The sequence below is a fragment of the Mustelus asterias genome, chromosome 26, assembly GCF_964213995.1.
Source record: "Mustelus asterias chromosome 26, sMusAst1.hap1.1, whole genome shotgun sequence".
Lineage (NCBI taxonomy): Eukaryota > Metazoa > Chordata > Chondrichthyes > Carcharhiniformes > Triakidae > Mustelus > Mustelus asterias.
This window is the reverse complement of record NC_135826.1, coordinates 39,147,049-39,163,873: the sequence shown is the minus strand read 5'-3', so window position 1 is coordinate 39,163,873 and position 16,825 is coordinate 39,147,049. Positions and strand designations below refer to the sequence as shown.

The 16,825-nt window shown below is 52.5% G+C and overlaps 2 protein-coding genes across 2 annotated transcripts in view; both read right to left on the bottom strand.

The window, feature by feature from the left end:
* cpamd8 (C3 and PZP like alpha-2-macroglobulin domain containing 8) overlaps nucleotides 1-4,063 on the bottom strand; it is a 217,944-nt gene extending 213,881 nt beyond the window's left edge. The window contains exons 1-2 of the mRNA XM_078198736.1: nucleotides 3,569-4,063; nucleotides 698-745 (exon numbers count right to left, since the gene is read on the bottom strand). Coding sequence (XP_078054862.1) covers nucleotides 698-745; nucleotides 3,569-4,063 — 543 coding nt within the window. The remainder of the gene's footprint in view (nucleotides 1-697; nucleotides 746-3,568) is intronic.
* Nucleotides 4,064-6,063: 2,000 nt separating this feature from the next.
* The window catches only part of sac3d1 (SAC3 domain containing 1), a 14,114-nt gene continuing 3,352 nt past the window's right edge, over nucleotides 6,064-16,825 (bottom strand). The window contains exons 2-3 of the mRNA XM_078198500.1: nucleotides 12,700-13,322; nucleotides 6,064-10,424 (exon numbers count right to left, since the gene is read on the bottom strand). Coding sequence (XP_078054626.1) covers nucleotides 9,967-10,424; nucleotides 12,700-13,300 — 1,059 coding nt within the window. The 5' untranslated portion in view covers nucleotides 13,301-13,322 and the 3' untranslated portion in view covers nucleotides 6,064-9,966. The remainder of the gene's footprint in view (nucleotides 10,425-12,699; nucleotides 13,323-16,825) is intronic.

The window sequence follows — 16,825 nt, the reverse complement described above, 5'->3', positions numbered from 1 at the left end:
TCCAAGGTGGGTGTCTATCGTGGGGAATGAGTGATCATTCCTCCCAGTCTGCGAGGAAGAGTTCTTGAGCTACAACATGAAGGATATTCTGGTATAGTCCGGATGAAGGAATTAGCACAGTTATTTTTGATGGCCGGGTCTGGGTGCTCAGATTGAGGGAAATGTAGGACAGTGTCAATCCTGTACACGAATAGGAAATACACCACTGGCGTCTCCTTCACACCCTTAGGACTAGCCTAAGATGCCATGGCAATGATTGCATGTAGATTTTGTTGGTCCATTTGAGGGTTACATGTTCTCAGTCATAACTGATACACACTCAAAAGTGGCCAGAAGTTATCATGATATCTACTATATCTGTACAAACCATTGAAAAACTTAAAATATTTTGTAAACAGTAAGATTGTTAGCGATAGTGGTTCACAGTTTACTTCACAAGGGTTTGAGGATTATCTCAAAGTAAATGATATTCGGTATATAAAGTCCACATCTTATCCTCCAGCAACCAATGGATTCACTGAAAGATTCACAAAATCCTTCAAACATTCTTTAAAAGCTTCAAGACAGCAAGGTTCATTATCACGTTGTGCGAATGGCTTTTTGACATCTTATAGAAGCACTACTCAATGTGACTACCCAAAGTTCACCTGCATTACTCTCTTAAAGAGAAAGTTGAGAACTATGTTTGATTTGTTACCTCCAGAAACTTCAGAGATAGTCGAGCGTCAACAGCAATCTCAAGTTGCTGGACGAGAAGCGAGAGCAAAACAACACTCATTTCAGCGAGGAGATTGAGTGTTAGAGTGGAATTCTGCCCCGAGTGAGAAATGGGCACCAGCCATAGTTAGAGCAAAAACAGGTCCAATTTATTACACGGTTCAAACCGAAGATGAACTAGTTTGGCAACACCGTGCTGGCCAATTGTTAGCATCTCAAAATGATTCCTATAATCATCTCCAGAAATACCAACTTCCTTAGTCCCTCGTGTTGTGAACACTGCTACAGAAGACTTAGTTGAATCTGAGTTGCTTGATGATAGTGTCCATGCCTCTATACCACGCAAGAACGAAACAGAGTCAGTTCCGAGAGAACAAGTGTCTACTGAAGTTCCAAATCATACTTCTTGGGTCAAGGACAGTCAAATTCCATATCATCATGTACAACAAAAGAGGAATAGATGTCATCCTGATCGACTTTCTTACTGACTGTGTATAATGATTAATGATGTGTCTAGGGTATTATTGATCCTGTGTATATCATCGTGGTATTTTTGTTGTCATGACCACAGAAGGGGGAGGGATGTTATATATTTAAATGATTGCCTGGTTGGTTTAACAGCTGATCACATGAATTGGTGGCGATGAAATTGGAGTGTTTCACAGGCTCCTGCTTTTAGTTTCAGTTTGTGCTCTGTACAGCCAGGGCTCCTGGAGTAATTACGTTGTTGTTCATTTAAATCTACATATGTAAACCATGTCTTTTCTCTGTGTGTAAAACCCACAACCCCTAACATAGTTAGGACATTACATTGACACAATCACCTCTGGTTAGCAGCTGATCTGTCCACAACCTGGCATATCTATGGGATTGCTACACTTGAGGGTGTGGATAGGTCAGATGGGACTTGAGATTGGAGCTGAAAATGTCTGCAGCTGGAGTGTGAAACATTAAGAGCCTCCCCTGATGCCACCTGCTTAATCATGGACTGCAGTAAGATTTCAGAATCTGAACCAAGGTCATGGGTTCAGATTATTTTGCTGAGCCTTAAACCCTAATCTAAGCTGACAGTCCAGTAGTGAAGGTTGTCTTTTGGAATGAGACATTAAACTGATTCCCGTCTGCCATCTCAGGGGGGATGTAAAAGCTCCTATGGCCAGAGAAGAAGCTGAGGCGTTCCCCCATGTTCTGGGCTGACATTTCTCTCTCAATCAACTTCACTAATACAGAGTATCTGGTCATTATCTCACCGCTGTGTGTGGGAGCTTGCTGTGTGAAAATTGGCTGCCATGTTAACTACAAAACAATATTGGCTGCACTTCAAAAGTGGTTCATTGCTGTAAAGCATTTTGGGACATTCTGGGGTTGGGAAAGGTGCTATAGAAATGCAAGTCTTTCTTTGCTTTTGATTTGGTAAAAATGTCATTTTATTTTGGAAATAAAACTGTAGAGAGCTGGTTCTAGAATTCCACCAATTGATTCTTGCTCACTGAAAACAATTGAAAATCTACTGCAAATATGGACTCTCTCCACACTTCATCTCAAACTATCGAATAGATTGCTACCAGTGAAACTTAACATGACAACACATAGACACACACAACACTTACTCCAGTGAATGCTTCACATGTAGGTGCCCATGGCCATGTGGTGTAGGTACACCCACAGTGCTGCTAGGGAGAGCGTTTCAGGATTTTGACCCAGCGACAGTGGGCCATATATTTCCAAATCAAGATGGTGAGTGACTTGGAGGGGAATTTACAGGTGGTGGTGTTCCCAGGTATTTGCTGTCGTTGTCCTTCTAGATGGTAGAGTTCGTGGGTTGGAAGGTGTTGTTGAACGAGCCTTGATGAGTTGCTGCAGTTCACCTTGTCGATGGTACACACGGCTGCCACTGATGAAGGAGGGAGTGAATGTTTTAAGTGGTGGATGATGGGGTGCCGATCAAGTGGGCTCGATGTCCTTTTTCACAAACTTTACCAGCTCTGCCTTTCCCTGCAGGCAGCGACGTCACCCGGCTGGGAACTGGGGGCTGGCTGAGTTCCATATTCAGCCATTGGAGGCAAGTGATTCAAAATATCTGAGCAAATGTCAGAGCCGGAATCTACCAGGTTCCACCTCCAGATTGTGTGGAGCCAGCTGGTCTGATCACAGCAGCAGCTGGAACCTGCTCCGGTCCCAGAGAGAATCAGCCAGGGGCCCTGTTCCTGAACCCTGCTGGAAAATGCTTGTGAACAGTGAGGCTTGGGTGTGACGGGCAGTCAAGTCGAAATAGCGAGTCTCATTTGCTGACGAGGACCAAAGTGAAAAGTGGGAACGTGATCCGGGGAAACTGGGTGCCCATGCCAGAGGAAGAAGTCAGTGGATGCGAGGGGGTGGGTGTGTGTGTTTGCGTGTGGGAGTGTGTGTGCACACGTGAGAGTTTGTGCATGTGCGTGCACGGTGTGTATAAGAGGCCCTTTTAATATTACAAGGCAGCCATCATGGCTTACAATGCAAGAGCAGAAAGTTAATTAAATGAGGCCAAAGCGTTGTGTGATTTCAAGAAGGAATTAGATATAGCTCTTGGGGCTAAAGGGATCAGGATATTGAATTTGATGATCAGCCATGATCATAATGAACGGTGGAGCAGGCAGGAAGGGCCGAATGGCCTCCTCCTGCTTCTAGTTCCTATGTTTCTAAATAAAAGACTAGCTTTTATACAAGCAGCTTCTACAACGCATCCCAAAATGTTTTACAGCCAATCAAGTTCTTTTTGAAGTGTAGTCACTGTTGTGCGGTCGGAGAAAGGTTGCTCAGTTCTGTCAAAACACAGGCCTGGAAAAAACGTTAATGGGTCAGACTGGGTCACAGCTGGCATCTCGGCAACTGCCAGGGTCGCCGCTCGCACCCCGACAACCACCAGGGTCACCGCTGGCACCCCGACAACCACCAGGGTCACCGCTCGCACCCCGACAACCACCAGGGTCGCCGCTCGCACCCCGACAACCACCAGGGTCACCGCTGGCACCCCGACAACCACCAGGGTCACCGCTCGCACCCCGACAACCACCAGGGTCACCGCTGGCACCCCGACAACCACCAGGGTCACCGCTCGCACCCCGACAACCACCAGGGTCGCCGCTCGCACCCCGACAACCACCAGGGTCACCGCTGGCACCCCGACAACCACCAGGGTCACCGCTCGCACCCCGACAATCACCAGGGTCGCCGCTCGCACCCCGACAACCACCAGGGTCACTGGGGTAAACCCTCTGGAAGAGACTTTCAGTCCAATCTGCTGTGGAGTTTCGATAGAAACACAAGTGGCAATGATTGGCTGCCCGAGTATGTTTTGTACACACATCTCTTCAATAAATGGCAGGAGGGAAGATGTAAATAATCCCTTCACTGGCCCAACAAAGCCTCCGCAATAAATACTGCGGGCAGGAAGTGAAGGGAAAAGTTATTTTATGATTGGATTTTTAAATTTCAAATTATTATTACTGTTCACTGATAATAACATTCTCTGCAAGCAGTCGCTTAAAAAAATTGTTTTTAAAAATCTGATTCTAATTTCTGTTATAAATTATAGAGACTGTGAAACATGCCCTTACACAGTGTGTGTGAGCTTTCTCACTTAGGGAATAAATTAACGTAATCCCATTATTTTACCTCACTCTTCTACATGTCCTCTGTGACTAATAAATGTACAGCTTTTAAAACTCAAACTATGGTGGATGTGATACAGCACAGGAGGCCATTCAGCCCACTGTGTTTGCATTCTGGAGGAAGAGTTATCCAATTAGCCCCAATTCCCAGGCTCCTTTCCTTCCCCTTAACTCTTTCCAGACAAATTGTCTGATTCCCAATCTTTGGAATTCAGATAAGCTGGGGAATGCAGGAGTTTTTAAAATCGCTGCTGATGCTGTTGGTTGGATGGATAACCTTTTCCTCTGGTTGCTGTATCGTCTCCCCCCCCCCCCCCCCCCCCCCCACACACACACACACACACACACACACAGAGGCTTGGGTACGGGCAGGGAGCTGATGTGGTATTCATAGAAATCATAGAAACCCTACAGTACAGAAAGAGGCCATTCGGCCCATCGAGTCTGCACCGACCACAATCCCACCCAGGCCCTACCCCCATATCCCAACATATTTTACCCGCTAATCCCTCCAACCTATGCATCCCAGGACACTAAGGGGCAATTTTTAGCATGACCAATCAACCTAACCCGCACATCTTTGGACTGTGGGAGGAAACCGGAGCACCCGGAGGAAACCCACGCAGACACGAGGAGAACGTGCAAACTCCATACAGACAGTGACCCAAGCCGGGAATCGAACCCAGGTCCGTGGAGCTGTGAAGCAGCAGTGCTAACCACTGTGCTACCGTGCCGCCCCAGGATTATTATTCACGGTACAGAAATCAGTTTGTGTTGAGGCTGGCTTTGCCGGCTTTAATCAGGAGTAAAGCGGACAGGTTTGGTGGTGTGTTTATGGCTGCTTTTGTTAAATTGGATTAGTGTTAGTATCTGGCACAGACAGAAACACAGCATCGCACTGAGAAAAACCAAAACAAGCTCCTGCATATCCACAGGGAGGATACACTCTCTATACAACAAACACCCAGATATAACACTGCATTTGTATAGCACCTTCAGTGTAGTAAAATGTCCAAGATGTTTCACATGATCGATTATCACCCAAACTTTGACACTGAGCCACATAAAATGATATTAGGGCAGATGACAAAAAGCTTGATCAAACAGCGAGAGATTAAAGATCAGTTTAGAGCGAGGGAGAAGCAGAGAGGTTTAGAGGGGGAATTTGAGAGCTTAGGATCCAGGCAGCTGAAGGCACAGTCGACAATGGTGGACACACAAGCGATCAGAATTGACAAAGTGCAGAGATCCCGACAGGTACTTGGACTGGAGAAGGCTGCAGATATTGGGGAGATGCAAGGACTAAAGCAAGGATGAAATTTCCGAAACTGAAACAGGGCTGTACCAGGAGCCAATACAGGTCAATGAACACACCATTGACGGGTCCTGGTGTGAGCTTAGAAAATGAGGACACAGTGGTGTGGTAATGTCACTGGACTAGTAATTCAAAGGCCTGGGTTAATGCTCTGGGGACACAGGTTCAAATCCCACCATGACAGCTGGTGGAATTTAAATTAAATGAATATAACCTGGAACTAAAAGCTAATCTCAGTAATGGTGACTATCTAGTTCATGGATGCCATGTTCTCTTCCTTACCTGGTCTGGCCTACATGTGACTCCAGAGCCACAGCAATGTGGTTTACTCTTAACTTTCTCTGAAATGGCCTTATCGCTCAGTTGGTGAGATGGCTCAGGATGGGTGACACATGTTGCTGGCCTTGCCAGCGACGCCCACATCCTGTGAAAGGACAAAGAAGAAACAATTGAGCACCGTCGGACGAGCTGAGGTTTAGAGGGGCAGCCAGGAGATCATTCGCACAGGGGACCAGAGCTAAGCCTCCTTAGTGAAGACAGACTTCCGCTGAACCACACTACATAGCAGCTCGAGATATTCACTACTGAGCAAAGTATTGTCAGTTACGAGACATTAATCAGACTTTATCTACGATTTACAATTTACACAGTAGTTTTCCCTCGCACTCTGTGGTCTTTTTCAGATGATGTTTTATGTGATGTCTGGTTTCAACCACTGGTCCTGGTTCGTTCTTGGGGAGACAGTACCACCGGCTGGTGGCTACATGAACTGCTGCAACCTTCGTGGTGGAGACAGGATTATTAGTTTGTGAGGGTGTTCTCAATATGAACTTGCCAAAACAAATAAAACCACTTCAAGGAGCCTAGATATCAAACAGGAATTTCAAACTAACAATCAAACAGAATTATCACGCCCATTAATCTAACAATTCAAATAAAGCAAATGAAAGGTAAAAAAAACACTTTCTTGTTGGACAAAAGCACAAGAGGAACCGGTCAGTCCGTCAAGACTGTTCTATTATTCACTTAGGTCATGGCTAATCTGTATTTTAACTCCATTTAACTGCCTTGGTTCCATTACCCCCTCCGAACAAAATGAATTGATTTTATGGGGAGGGAGTTCCAGAATTCCACTTATGGGGCGGCACGGTGGCGCAGTGGTTAGCACTGCTGCTTCACAGCGCCAGAGACTCGGGTTCGATTCCCGGCTTGGGTCACTGTCTGTCTGGAGTTTGCACGTTCTCCCCGTGTCTGCGTGGGTTTCCTCCGGGTGCTCCGGGGTTTCCTCCCACTCTCTTGAAAGACGTGCTGGTTAGGGTGCATTGACCCGAACAGGCGCTGGACTGTGACGACTAGGGGAATTTCACAGTAACTTCACTGCAGTGTGAATGTAAGTCTTACTTGTGACTAATAAATAAACTTTTACTTTACTTTTTTTACCCTTAGTGTGAAAAAGTCCTCCTGATAGAGCCTGAGTCTGTTAATAACGTCACCAAGATTCATTGCATTATCCTGATGAATGTTTCAAAGTGCCTCATTGGAAGGGCATAGGTTTAAGGTGAGAGGGGAGACATACAAAAGGGTCAAGAGGGGCAATTGTTTCACACAGAGGGTGGTGAGTGTCTGGAACAAGCTACCAGAGGCAGTAGTAGAGGCGGGTACAATTTTGTCTTTTAAAAAGCATTTAGACAGTTACATGGGTATAGAGGGATATGGGCCAAATACAGGCAATTGGGATTAGCTTAGGAATTTTAAAAAAGGGCGGCATGGACAAGTTGGGCTGAAGGGCCTGTTTCCATGCTGTAAACCTCTATGACTCTAACCCACGATCTGATGTTTGTTCTTTTGAAGAATTAGAGCAATCCAATTTTTAGAAGAATCACAGGAATCTCAGGTGATGTTCGGAGTCCCCGCTTTGCTCACCCTTGTTACTCTGTACCATTGCTGTTTATCTGCCTGCGCCCACAGCAACCCCCAGGACACAAGCCAGTCTGTACACAGAGACACCTCACTCTGTTCAGCTGCAACTCACTGAAACTCCAAAGCAAACAGAAAAATATTGGAAGCACTCAACAGGTGTGACAGCAGCTGAGGATTTAAAATAAAGCAAGTTAACAGTCTGTCAGGATTATTCGGTGCAAAAGATCATTCATTTACCAGAAACTTCAACTATTCTTGCTGGGAGTATACTGCATTTCCCCATTTTTGTTTCAGATTTGCAACACCTGGAGTACACTGGGATTCTTTTTGGACTTATTTTATTTTTAATGCAGGTTTCCATTTTCCACTCTATCACTATTCCTCCACTATCGCCTGCATCTTAATGGGGAACACACTCACTCTGGATCAACAGGTCTGCTCCAGAGACTCGAGCCTCTAATCCAGGCTGGGTCAGAGGGATCGTACACGAAGGGCAACAGTTCAACTTCACTTCCAAAAGGTATCAGACCCAGACCCAACCCATCAGGGAATCAGGTGAATCCAAACAGCAGAACAGAAACATTCTAAAGGCCTTTAGTGTGAATTTTACCACATTGGTCCTGGAAAGGAATCTCAACATCAAACATTTCCAGGACAGGTACAGCACGGGGTTAGATACAGAGTAAAATTCCCTCGACACTGTCCCCATCAAACACTCCAAGGACAGGTACAGCACGGGGTTAGATACAGAGTAAAATTCCCTCTACACTGTCCCCATCAAACACTCCAAGGACAGGTACAGCACGGGGTTAGATACAGAGTAAAGCTCCCTCTACACTGTCCCCCATCAAACACTCCTTGGACAGGTACAGCACGGGGTTAGATACAGAGTAAAGCTCCCTCCACACTGTCCCAATCAAACACTCCCAGGACAGGTACAGCACGGGGTTAGATACAGAGTAAATCTCCCTCTACATTGTCCCCCAAACACTTCCAGGACAGGTACGGCACAGGGTTAGATACAGAGTAAAGCTCCCTCTACACTGTCCCCCATCAAACACTCCCAGGACAGGTACAGCACAGGGATAGATACAGAGTAAAGCTTCCTCTACACTGTCCCCCATCAAACACTCCCAGGACAGGTGCAGCACGGGGTTAGATACAGAGTAAAGCTCCCTCTACACTGTCCCCCATCAAATACTCCCAGGACAGGTGCAGCACGGGGTTAGATACAGAGTAAAGCTCCCTCTACACTGTTCCCATCAAACACTCCCGGGACAGGTGCAGCACGGGGTTAGATACAGAGTAAAGCTCCCTCTACACTGTCCCCCATCAAACACTCCCAGGACAGGTGCAGCACGGGGTTAGATACAGAGTAAAGCTCCCTCTACACTGTTCCCATCAAACACTCCCAGGACAGGTACAGCACGGGGTTAGATACAGAGTAAAGCTCCCTCTACACTGTTCCCATCAAACACTCCCAGGACAGGTGCAGCACGGGGTTAGATACAGAGTAAAGCTCCCTCTACACTGTTCCCATCAAACACTCCCAGGACAGGTACAGCACGGGGTTAGATACAGAGTAAAGCTCCCTCTACACTGTTCCCATCAAACACTCCCAGGACAGGTACAGCACGGGGTTAGATACAGAGTAAAGCTCCCTCTACACTGTTCCCATCAAACACTCCCGGGACAGGTATAGCACAGGGATAGATACTGTCCTAACCTGAGGATCGAGCCCACATTGTTTTTCCTTTTATTACACCTTGTGTTGTCACTTCCCACTGTCAGACGGCCAATTCAATACAGCGTTGGGCTGTTTTGAGCACTCCTCATTGCCCATCCATAGTGAGCCCCTCACAGGAGCTCAGAGGACACTATGAGCCATTGAGACTGGGCAGAATGGAGCCAGATTAGCCCATTGTGTTCAAGGCGCACTGCTGGAGAGGGTACAGGCGGAGAGGCTGCTGGAGAGGGTACAGGCGGAGAGGCTGCTGGAGAGGGTACAGGCAGAGAGGCTGTTGGAGGGGATACAGGCGGAGAGGCTGCTGGAGAGAGTACAGGCGGAGAGGCTGCTGGAGAGGGTACAGGCGGCGAGGCTGCTGGAGAGGGTACAGGCGGCGAGGCTGCTGGAGAGGGTACAGGCGGCGAGGCTGCTGGAGAGGGTACAGGCGGCGAGGCTGCTGGAGAGGGTACAGGCGGCGAGGCTGCTGAAGAGGGTACAGGCGGCGAGGCTGCTGGAGAGGGTACAGGCGGCGAGGCTGCTGGAGAGGGTACAGGCGGCGAGGCTGCTGGAGAGGGTACAGGCGGCGAGGCTGCTGGAGAGGGTACAGGCGGAGAGGCTGCTGCTCTGTGTGCTGGAGGTCAGTGGCCGTGAATGATGCTTGACTTTGTCCTGTCTCCTTGTTTTTTGCTGACAAGTCCCAGTTCTGGCTGCCTGGGTCTGGGGCTGGGATCCCTGTAGCAGCTTTTCTGGAAACACACTGAGCTTTCCGTCACCTCCAGGCCATGATGTTGACACAGCTCAGCAGTCAAGAGCAGACTGTCCATGCCCAGCAGGTTTGTTAGGGTCTGGAGAGGGTAGCGGCAGTTACGGCTGCTGTAGCCATGGTTAAATACTCGGAGTAGATGGTGCCGGAATAGCTCAATGTGCCGATAAAGCGCGCAGCTCTGCACGAAGGGCAGGCGGCGCATTATTCGCAGGCATCGCACGTAGTTTCCCTCGATAAAAGCTCGGTTAATACCAAACGCCAACTTCATATCGGGCGAGTGTTTGATGTGATGGGACAGGGCCAAGGCGTGATGAAGAGCTTTCACTGATCCTGAAAAGGACAAGAAACCAGAATCACTAAACATCAACACTGAACTAATGCAATTAGAGTTTATATCCCTGAAGGAAAAAAGCTCCTGTGACCAAATAAAACAGCAAGAAGTCTCACAACAACAGGTTAAAGTCCAACTTGGACTTTAACCTGGTGTTGTGAGACTTCTTACTGTGTTCACCCCAGTTCAACGCCGGCATCTCCACATCATGACTACCAAATAAAATAGCCATGGTCGATTGAAAAGAGAGATACCACAACATCAAAGGAAAGAATGCACCAAAGTGCAAAAAATAGTGTGGATCGAGGGGGCTGGGAGAGGTAACCGAATAGAAAAATGAGGCAGACTGACAAAGCGCTATCAAGATTAACACAAAAGTTAGAAAAAGGTAGTCAAGGAATTGTGGGTCCTTTATAAACTAAAGTGAATAACACTGCGGGTAAAAATAAGGGAATGGCAGACTCAATGACGCAGGATTTTGTGTTAGTCTTTCGGTAAAGAGGATAACACACCTGTTATTCCAGAGGAACTAAATCACAAATCCAGAACTGGAATGCATTAAAGTTAATGTAAACAAGAAAACAGCGTCACAAAGCATTATGACTCTGAAGACGGACAAATCTCTGGGCCCGGAAAGTTTTCAGCTGAAGAATTTAGAGGAAATAGAAGAGGAAATTACAGATGCTTTAGCCGTAATCTTTCCAAGTGCTCTTGGTTCCGGATTTGTCCCTTTAGATTTAAAAAGTTCAAACGTAACTCCATTATTTAAGAAATGTGAGAGAAACCAGGAAATTATAAAATTGTGAAGTGCGGAGGAGATTTACTAGATTGGTACCAGAGATGGGGGATTTTAGTTAACGTGGAGGGATTGGAGAAGCTGGAATTGTTCTCCTTAATGCAGAGAAAGTGAAGTTTTCTCATTTATTTATCAGTGTCAAAAGTTAACAAGTAAAGTGAAGAGGGACATTTAATCGAGGTGTTCAAAATCATGAGGTTTTCAAAAGAATAAAGAGAGAGGAACTGTTTCCAGTGGCAGCAGGGTTGGTAAACAGAGGAACACAGATTCAAGGTGATTGACAAAAGAACCAGAGGGGGGAGATGACAATTATTTTTAAAGTGGTGAGTTGTTGTGATCTGGAAGGCCCTGCCTGGAACGGTAGCGGAAGAAAATTCAATAACAACTTTCAAAAGGGGTATTGGATGAATACTTAAAAGTTAAAAAAATTTGCAGGGCAGTGGGGTAAACAGCGGAACAGGGGAGAAGAGAGGGGAAATAGTGGGATAGCTTTTCAAAGAGCCAGCATGGGCAGGATGGGACAAATGGCCTCATTGTAACATTCCACAAGTAAGGACAGTGACTGAACACCAAGAGAAATTTGAGTTGATTAGAGAAAGTCAACAGGATTTGTAAAGGGCAGGTTGTGCTTTATGAATGTAACTGAAATTTCTGAGGAATAATTCATGTGGACAGGGGCGTGTTTATGGATGCACTTTATATGCATTTCAAAAAGCGATTGATTAGATGATTGGAGACAGTGTGGGGATCATGGTTAGGCCAGCATTTATTGCCCATTCTTAATTGTCCCCTGAGAAGGGGGTGGTAAACTGCCTTCCTGAACCACTGCAGTCCCCGAGGTATAGGTACACCCACCCTGCTGTTAGGGAGGGAGTTCCAGGAATTTCACCCAGTGACAATGAAGAAACAGTGATATATTTCCAAGTCAGGATGGTGAGTGGTGTGGAGGTGAACTTCCAGGTAGTGGTGTTCCCCATGTGTCTACTGCCCTTGTCCTTTTAGAGAGCAGCGGTCATGGGTTTGGAAGGTGCTGTCTCAGGAGCCTTGGTGAGTTCCTACGGTGCATCCTGAAGATGGTGCACACTGTTTGATGGTGGGAGAGGGAATGAATGTTTGATGAAGCAGCTGAAGATGATTGGGCCCAGGACACTACCCCTGAAGAACTTCTGCAGTGATGTCCTGGAGCCGAGATGACTGACCTCCAACCACTGTCCCCATCAGACACTCCCAGGGCAGGTACAGGATAAATATTTGAAGCAGGGATATGAGAAGACCAGGACATTAGAACTGGTTTTGGAATGGTCTGACAGAACAAAGATAAAATGAGCTAACGGACTCCTTCTGTGTAAATATCAATTATTAATGAAGGGCCTCTGAGGCGATAATTGATGCAATCACCTCACCCTGGTCTGTCTAGATACTTGCTCTGTCACACCAGGAAGACTAGTGGCTTGATTTACTTGTTGCACATTACACACCCAGGTTATAGAGAACGGCAAGAGCCTGAAACTCTGCTTCATTTTCCGAATCCCCCGTCGAATATTTAGCAAGTAACCAGCTGAAACACTCCTGCACGTGGACATCATTCATCTTCGGATCGAAAACTTGGATGGGTTCCTCACAGAGCCAGTATGAGGCACAGAGGAGGAAGCGCACACTCTTCTCCAGAATAGTCACGGCAATGTGTCCGTTGACCTGTTGGATGGTCATGTCTTGCCGCACACTGCGCAGACGGTCAAACACATAATCATAGATTTCCGCCCAGGGCTCCTGGTGCCTTGGAACAATCTCATCAATCAGGTAGTGCACAGTCTTCAGCAGAACACCAGCCGGGCGAAGCTCACAAAGTTGAGCAGCCCCCTTTCCAGCGGCTGGTCGTGAATATTCCTTCACCGTTCTCCGTGGGTCAGCTTTGGGCAGCTGGTCACTCGCCGTTTCCGCCAGAATTTCAAACTTGTGAAGTCGCTTCTGCCGCTGCCGTTCCTCCCTCTCTCGGTCCGGACACATCCCAGGACAGGTTCCTGTGCAGACCACATCCAGCTCAGCGCACTTCACAGACATTATCTCCCTGTTTGACATTCCTGACCTGAATTATGCTGGCCTGAAGGTGGAGGGTAAAAGAAACACACAGGAATATGAGCAGTGATTCCATTCCATCCAAAAACATCACATAATAATAAAGAACAGGAGGCCATTTCTGTGCTCTGTCCCGTACGTGCTCCTTCTCCACAGAGGGCAAGGAGGAGGAGGAGGGTGGGCCCAGGAATTACATGGGGACAGGCAGAGAGATGGGATGGGGGGGGGGGCTAAAGAATGGCAGGGGAAGGGAGAGATGGGGGATAGGGGTGCAGATGGGAGGAAGGATTAGTGAGCGTGGAGTGCCCAGGGGTTGTGGGTGGGGGGTGGAGAGGCCGGGGGGGTGAAGAGGCGGGGGGGGGGTGGAGAGGCGGGGGGGGGGGTGGAGAGGCGGGGGGGGGGGGAGAGAACGGGGGGGGGGGGGAGAGAACGGGGGGGGGGGGGGGAGAGAACGGGGGGGTGAGAGAACGGGGGGGGGGAGAGAACGGGGGGGGGGGAGAGAACGGGGGGGGGGGAGAGAACGGGGGGGGGGAGAGAACGGGGGGGGGGAGAGAACGGGGGGGGGAGAGAACGGGGGGGGAGAGAACGGGGGGGAGAGAACGGGGGGGGGAGAGAACGGAGGGGGGGGGAGAGAACGGGGGGGAGGAGAGAACGGGGGGGGGAGAGAACGGGGAGGGGGAGAGAACGGGGGGGGAGAGAACGGGGGGGAGAGAACGGGGAGGGGGAGAGAACGGGGGGGGGAGAGAACGGGGGGGGGAGAGAACGGGGGGGGGAGAGAACGGGGGGGGAGAGAACGGGGGGGGGAGAGAACGGGGGGGGAGAGAACGGGGGGGGAGAGAACGGGGGGGGGGAGAGAACGGGGGGGGAGAGAACGGGGGGGGGAGAGAACGGGGGGGGGAGAGAACGGGGGGGGGAGAGAACGGGGGGGGGAGAGAACGGGGGGGGGGAGAGAACGGGGGGGGAGAGAACGGGGGGGGAGAGAACGGGGGGGGGAGAGAACGGGGGGGGGAGAGAACGGGGGGGGGAGAGAACGGGGGGGGGGAGAGAACCGGGGGGGGGGAGAGAACCGGGGGGGGGGAGAGAACAGGGGGGGGAGAGAACGGGGGGGGGGAGAGAACGGGGGGGGGGAGAGAACGGGGGGGGGAGAGAACGGGGGGGGGAGAGAACGGGGGGGGGAGAGAACGGGGGGGAGAGAACGGGGGGGGGGAGAGAACGGGGGGGGGAGAGAACGGGGGGGGGGAGAGAACGGGGGGGGGAGAGAACGGGGGGGGAGAGAACGGGGGGGGGAGAGAACGGGGGGGGGAGAAAACGGGGGGGGGGGAGAGAACGGGGGGGGGGAGAGAACGGGGGGGGGAGAGAACGGGGGGGGGAGAGAACGGGGGGGGGAGAGAACGGGGGGGGGAGAGAACGGGGGGGGAGAGAACGGGGGGGGGAGAGAACGGGGGGGGGGAGAGAACGGGGGGGGAGAGAACGGGGGGGGGAGAGAACGGGGGGGAGAGAACGGGGGGGGGAGAGAACGGGGGGGGGAGAGAACGGGGGGGGGAGAGAACGGGGGGGGAGAGAACGGGGGGGGAGAGAACAGGGGGGGGAGAGAACAGGGGGGGGAGAGAACAGGGGGGGGAGAGAACGGGGGGGGGAGAGAACGGGGGGGGGAGAGAACGGGGGGGGAGAGAACGGGGGGGGGGAGAGAACGGGGGGGGGGAGAGAACGGGGGGGGGAGAGAACGGGGGGGGTAGAGAACGGGGGGGGTGAGAACGCGGGGGGGGGAGAGAACGGGGGGGGGGAGAGAACGGGGGGGGGGGAGAGAACGGGGGGGGGGAGAGAACGGGGGGGGGAGAGAACGGGGGAGGGAGAGAACGGGGGAGGGAGAGAACGGGGGGGGGGGAGAGAACGGGGGGGGGAGAGAACGGGGTGGGGGAGAGAACGGGGGGGGGGAGAGAACGGGGGGGGTGAGAACGGGGGGGGGGTGAGAACGGGGGGGGGGTGAGAACGGGGGGGGGTGAGAACGGGGGGGGGGGAGAGAACGGTGGGGGGAGAGAACGGGGGGGGGAGAGAACGGGGGGGGGAGAGAACGGGGGGGGGAGAGAACGGGGGGGGGGGAGAGAACCGGGGGGGGGGGAGAGAACCGGGGGGGGGAGAGAACAGGGGGGGGGAGAGAACGGGGGGGGGGGAGAGAACGGGGGGGGGGAGAGAACGGGGGGGGGAGAGAACGGGGGGGGGAGAGAACGGGGGGGGGAGAGAACGGGGGGGGGGAGAGAACGGGGGGGGAGAGAACGGGGGGGGGAGAGAACGGGGGGGGGGAGAGAACGGGGGGGGGAGAGAACGGGGGGGGGAGAGAACGGGGGGGGAGAGAACGGGGGGGGGAGAGAACGGGGGGGGGGGAGAAAACGGGGGGGGGGGAGAGAACGGGGGGAGAACGGGGGGGAGAGAACGGGGGGGGGGAGAGAACGGGGGGGGAGAGAACGGGGGGGGGAGAGAACGGGGGGGGGAGAGAACGGGGGGGGAGAGAACGGGGGGGGGAGAGAACGGGGGGGGGAGAGAACGGGGGGGGGAGAGAACGGGGGGGGAGAGAACGGGGGGGGGAGAGAACGGGGGGGGGAGAGAACGGGGGGGGGAGAGAACGGGGGGGGGAGAGAACGGGGGGGGGAGAGAACGGGGGGGGGAGAGAACGGGGGGGGGAGAGAACGGGGGGGGGAGAGAACGGGGGGGGAGAGAACGGGGGGGGGAGAGAGAACGGGGGGGGGAGAGAACGGGGGGGGGGGAGAGAACGGGGGGGGGGAGAGAACGGGGGGGGGGAGAGAACGGGGGGGGAGAGAACGGGGGAGGGAGAGAACGGGGGGGGAGGGAGAGAACGGGGGGGGGGGGAGAGAACGGGGGGGGGAGAGAACGGGGTGGGGGAGAGAACGGGGGGGGGAGAGAACGGGGGGGGGGTGAGAACGGGGGGGGGTGAGAACGGGGGGGGGTGAGAACGGGGGGGGGGAGAGAACGGGGGGGGGGAGAGAACGGGGGGGGGGAGAGAACGGGGGGGGGGAGAGAACGGGGGGGGGAGAGAACGGGGGGGGGGAGAGAACGGGGGGGGGAGAGAACGGGGGGGGGGAGAGAACGGGGGGGGGGAGAGAACGGGGGGGGGGGGGAGAGAACGGGGGGGGGGGGGGAGAGAACGGGGGGGGGGGGGAGAGAACGGGGGGGGGGGGAGAGAACGGGGGGGGGGGGAGAGAACGGGGGGGGGGGGGAGAGAACGGGAGGGGGGGGGGAGAGAACGGGGGGGGGGAGAGAGAACGGGGGGGGGGAGAGAACGGGGGGGGGGGAGAGAACGGGGGGGGGGGGGAAGAGAACGGGGGGGGGGGGAGAGAACGGGGGGGGGGGAGAGAACGGGGGGGGGAGAGAACGGGGGGGGGGAGAGAACGGGGGGGGGGGGGAGAGAACGGGGGGGGGTGGGAGAGAACGGGGGGGGGGGGGAGAGAACGGGGGGGGGGAGAGAACGGGGGGGGGGGGGGGAGAGAACGGGGGGGGGGGGAGAGAACGGGG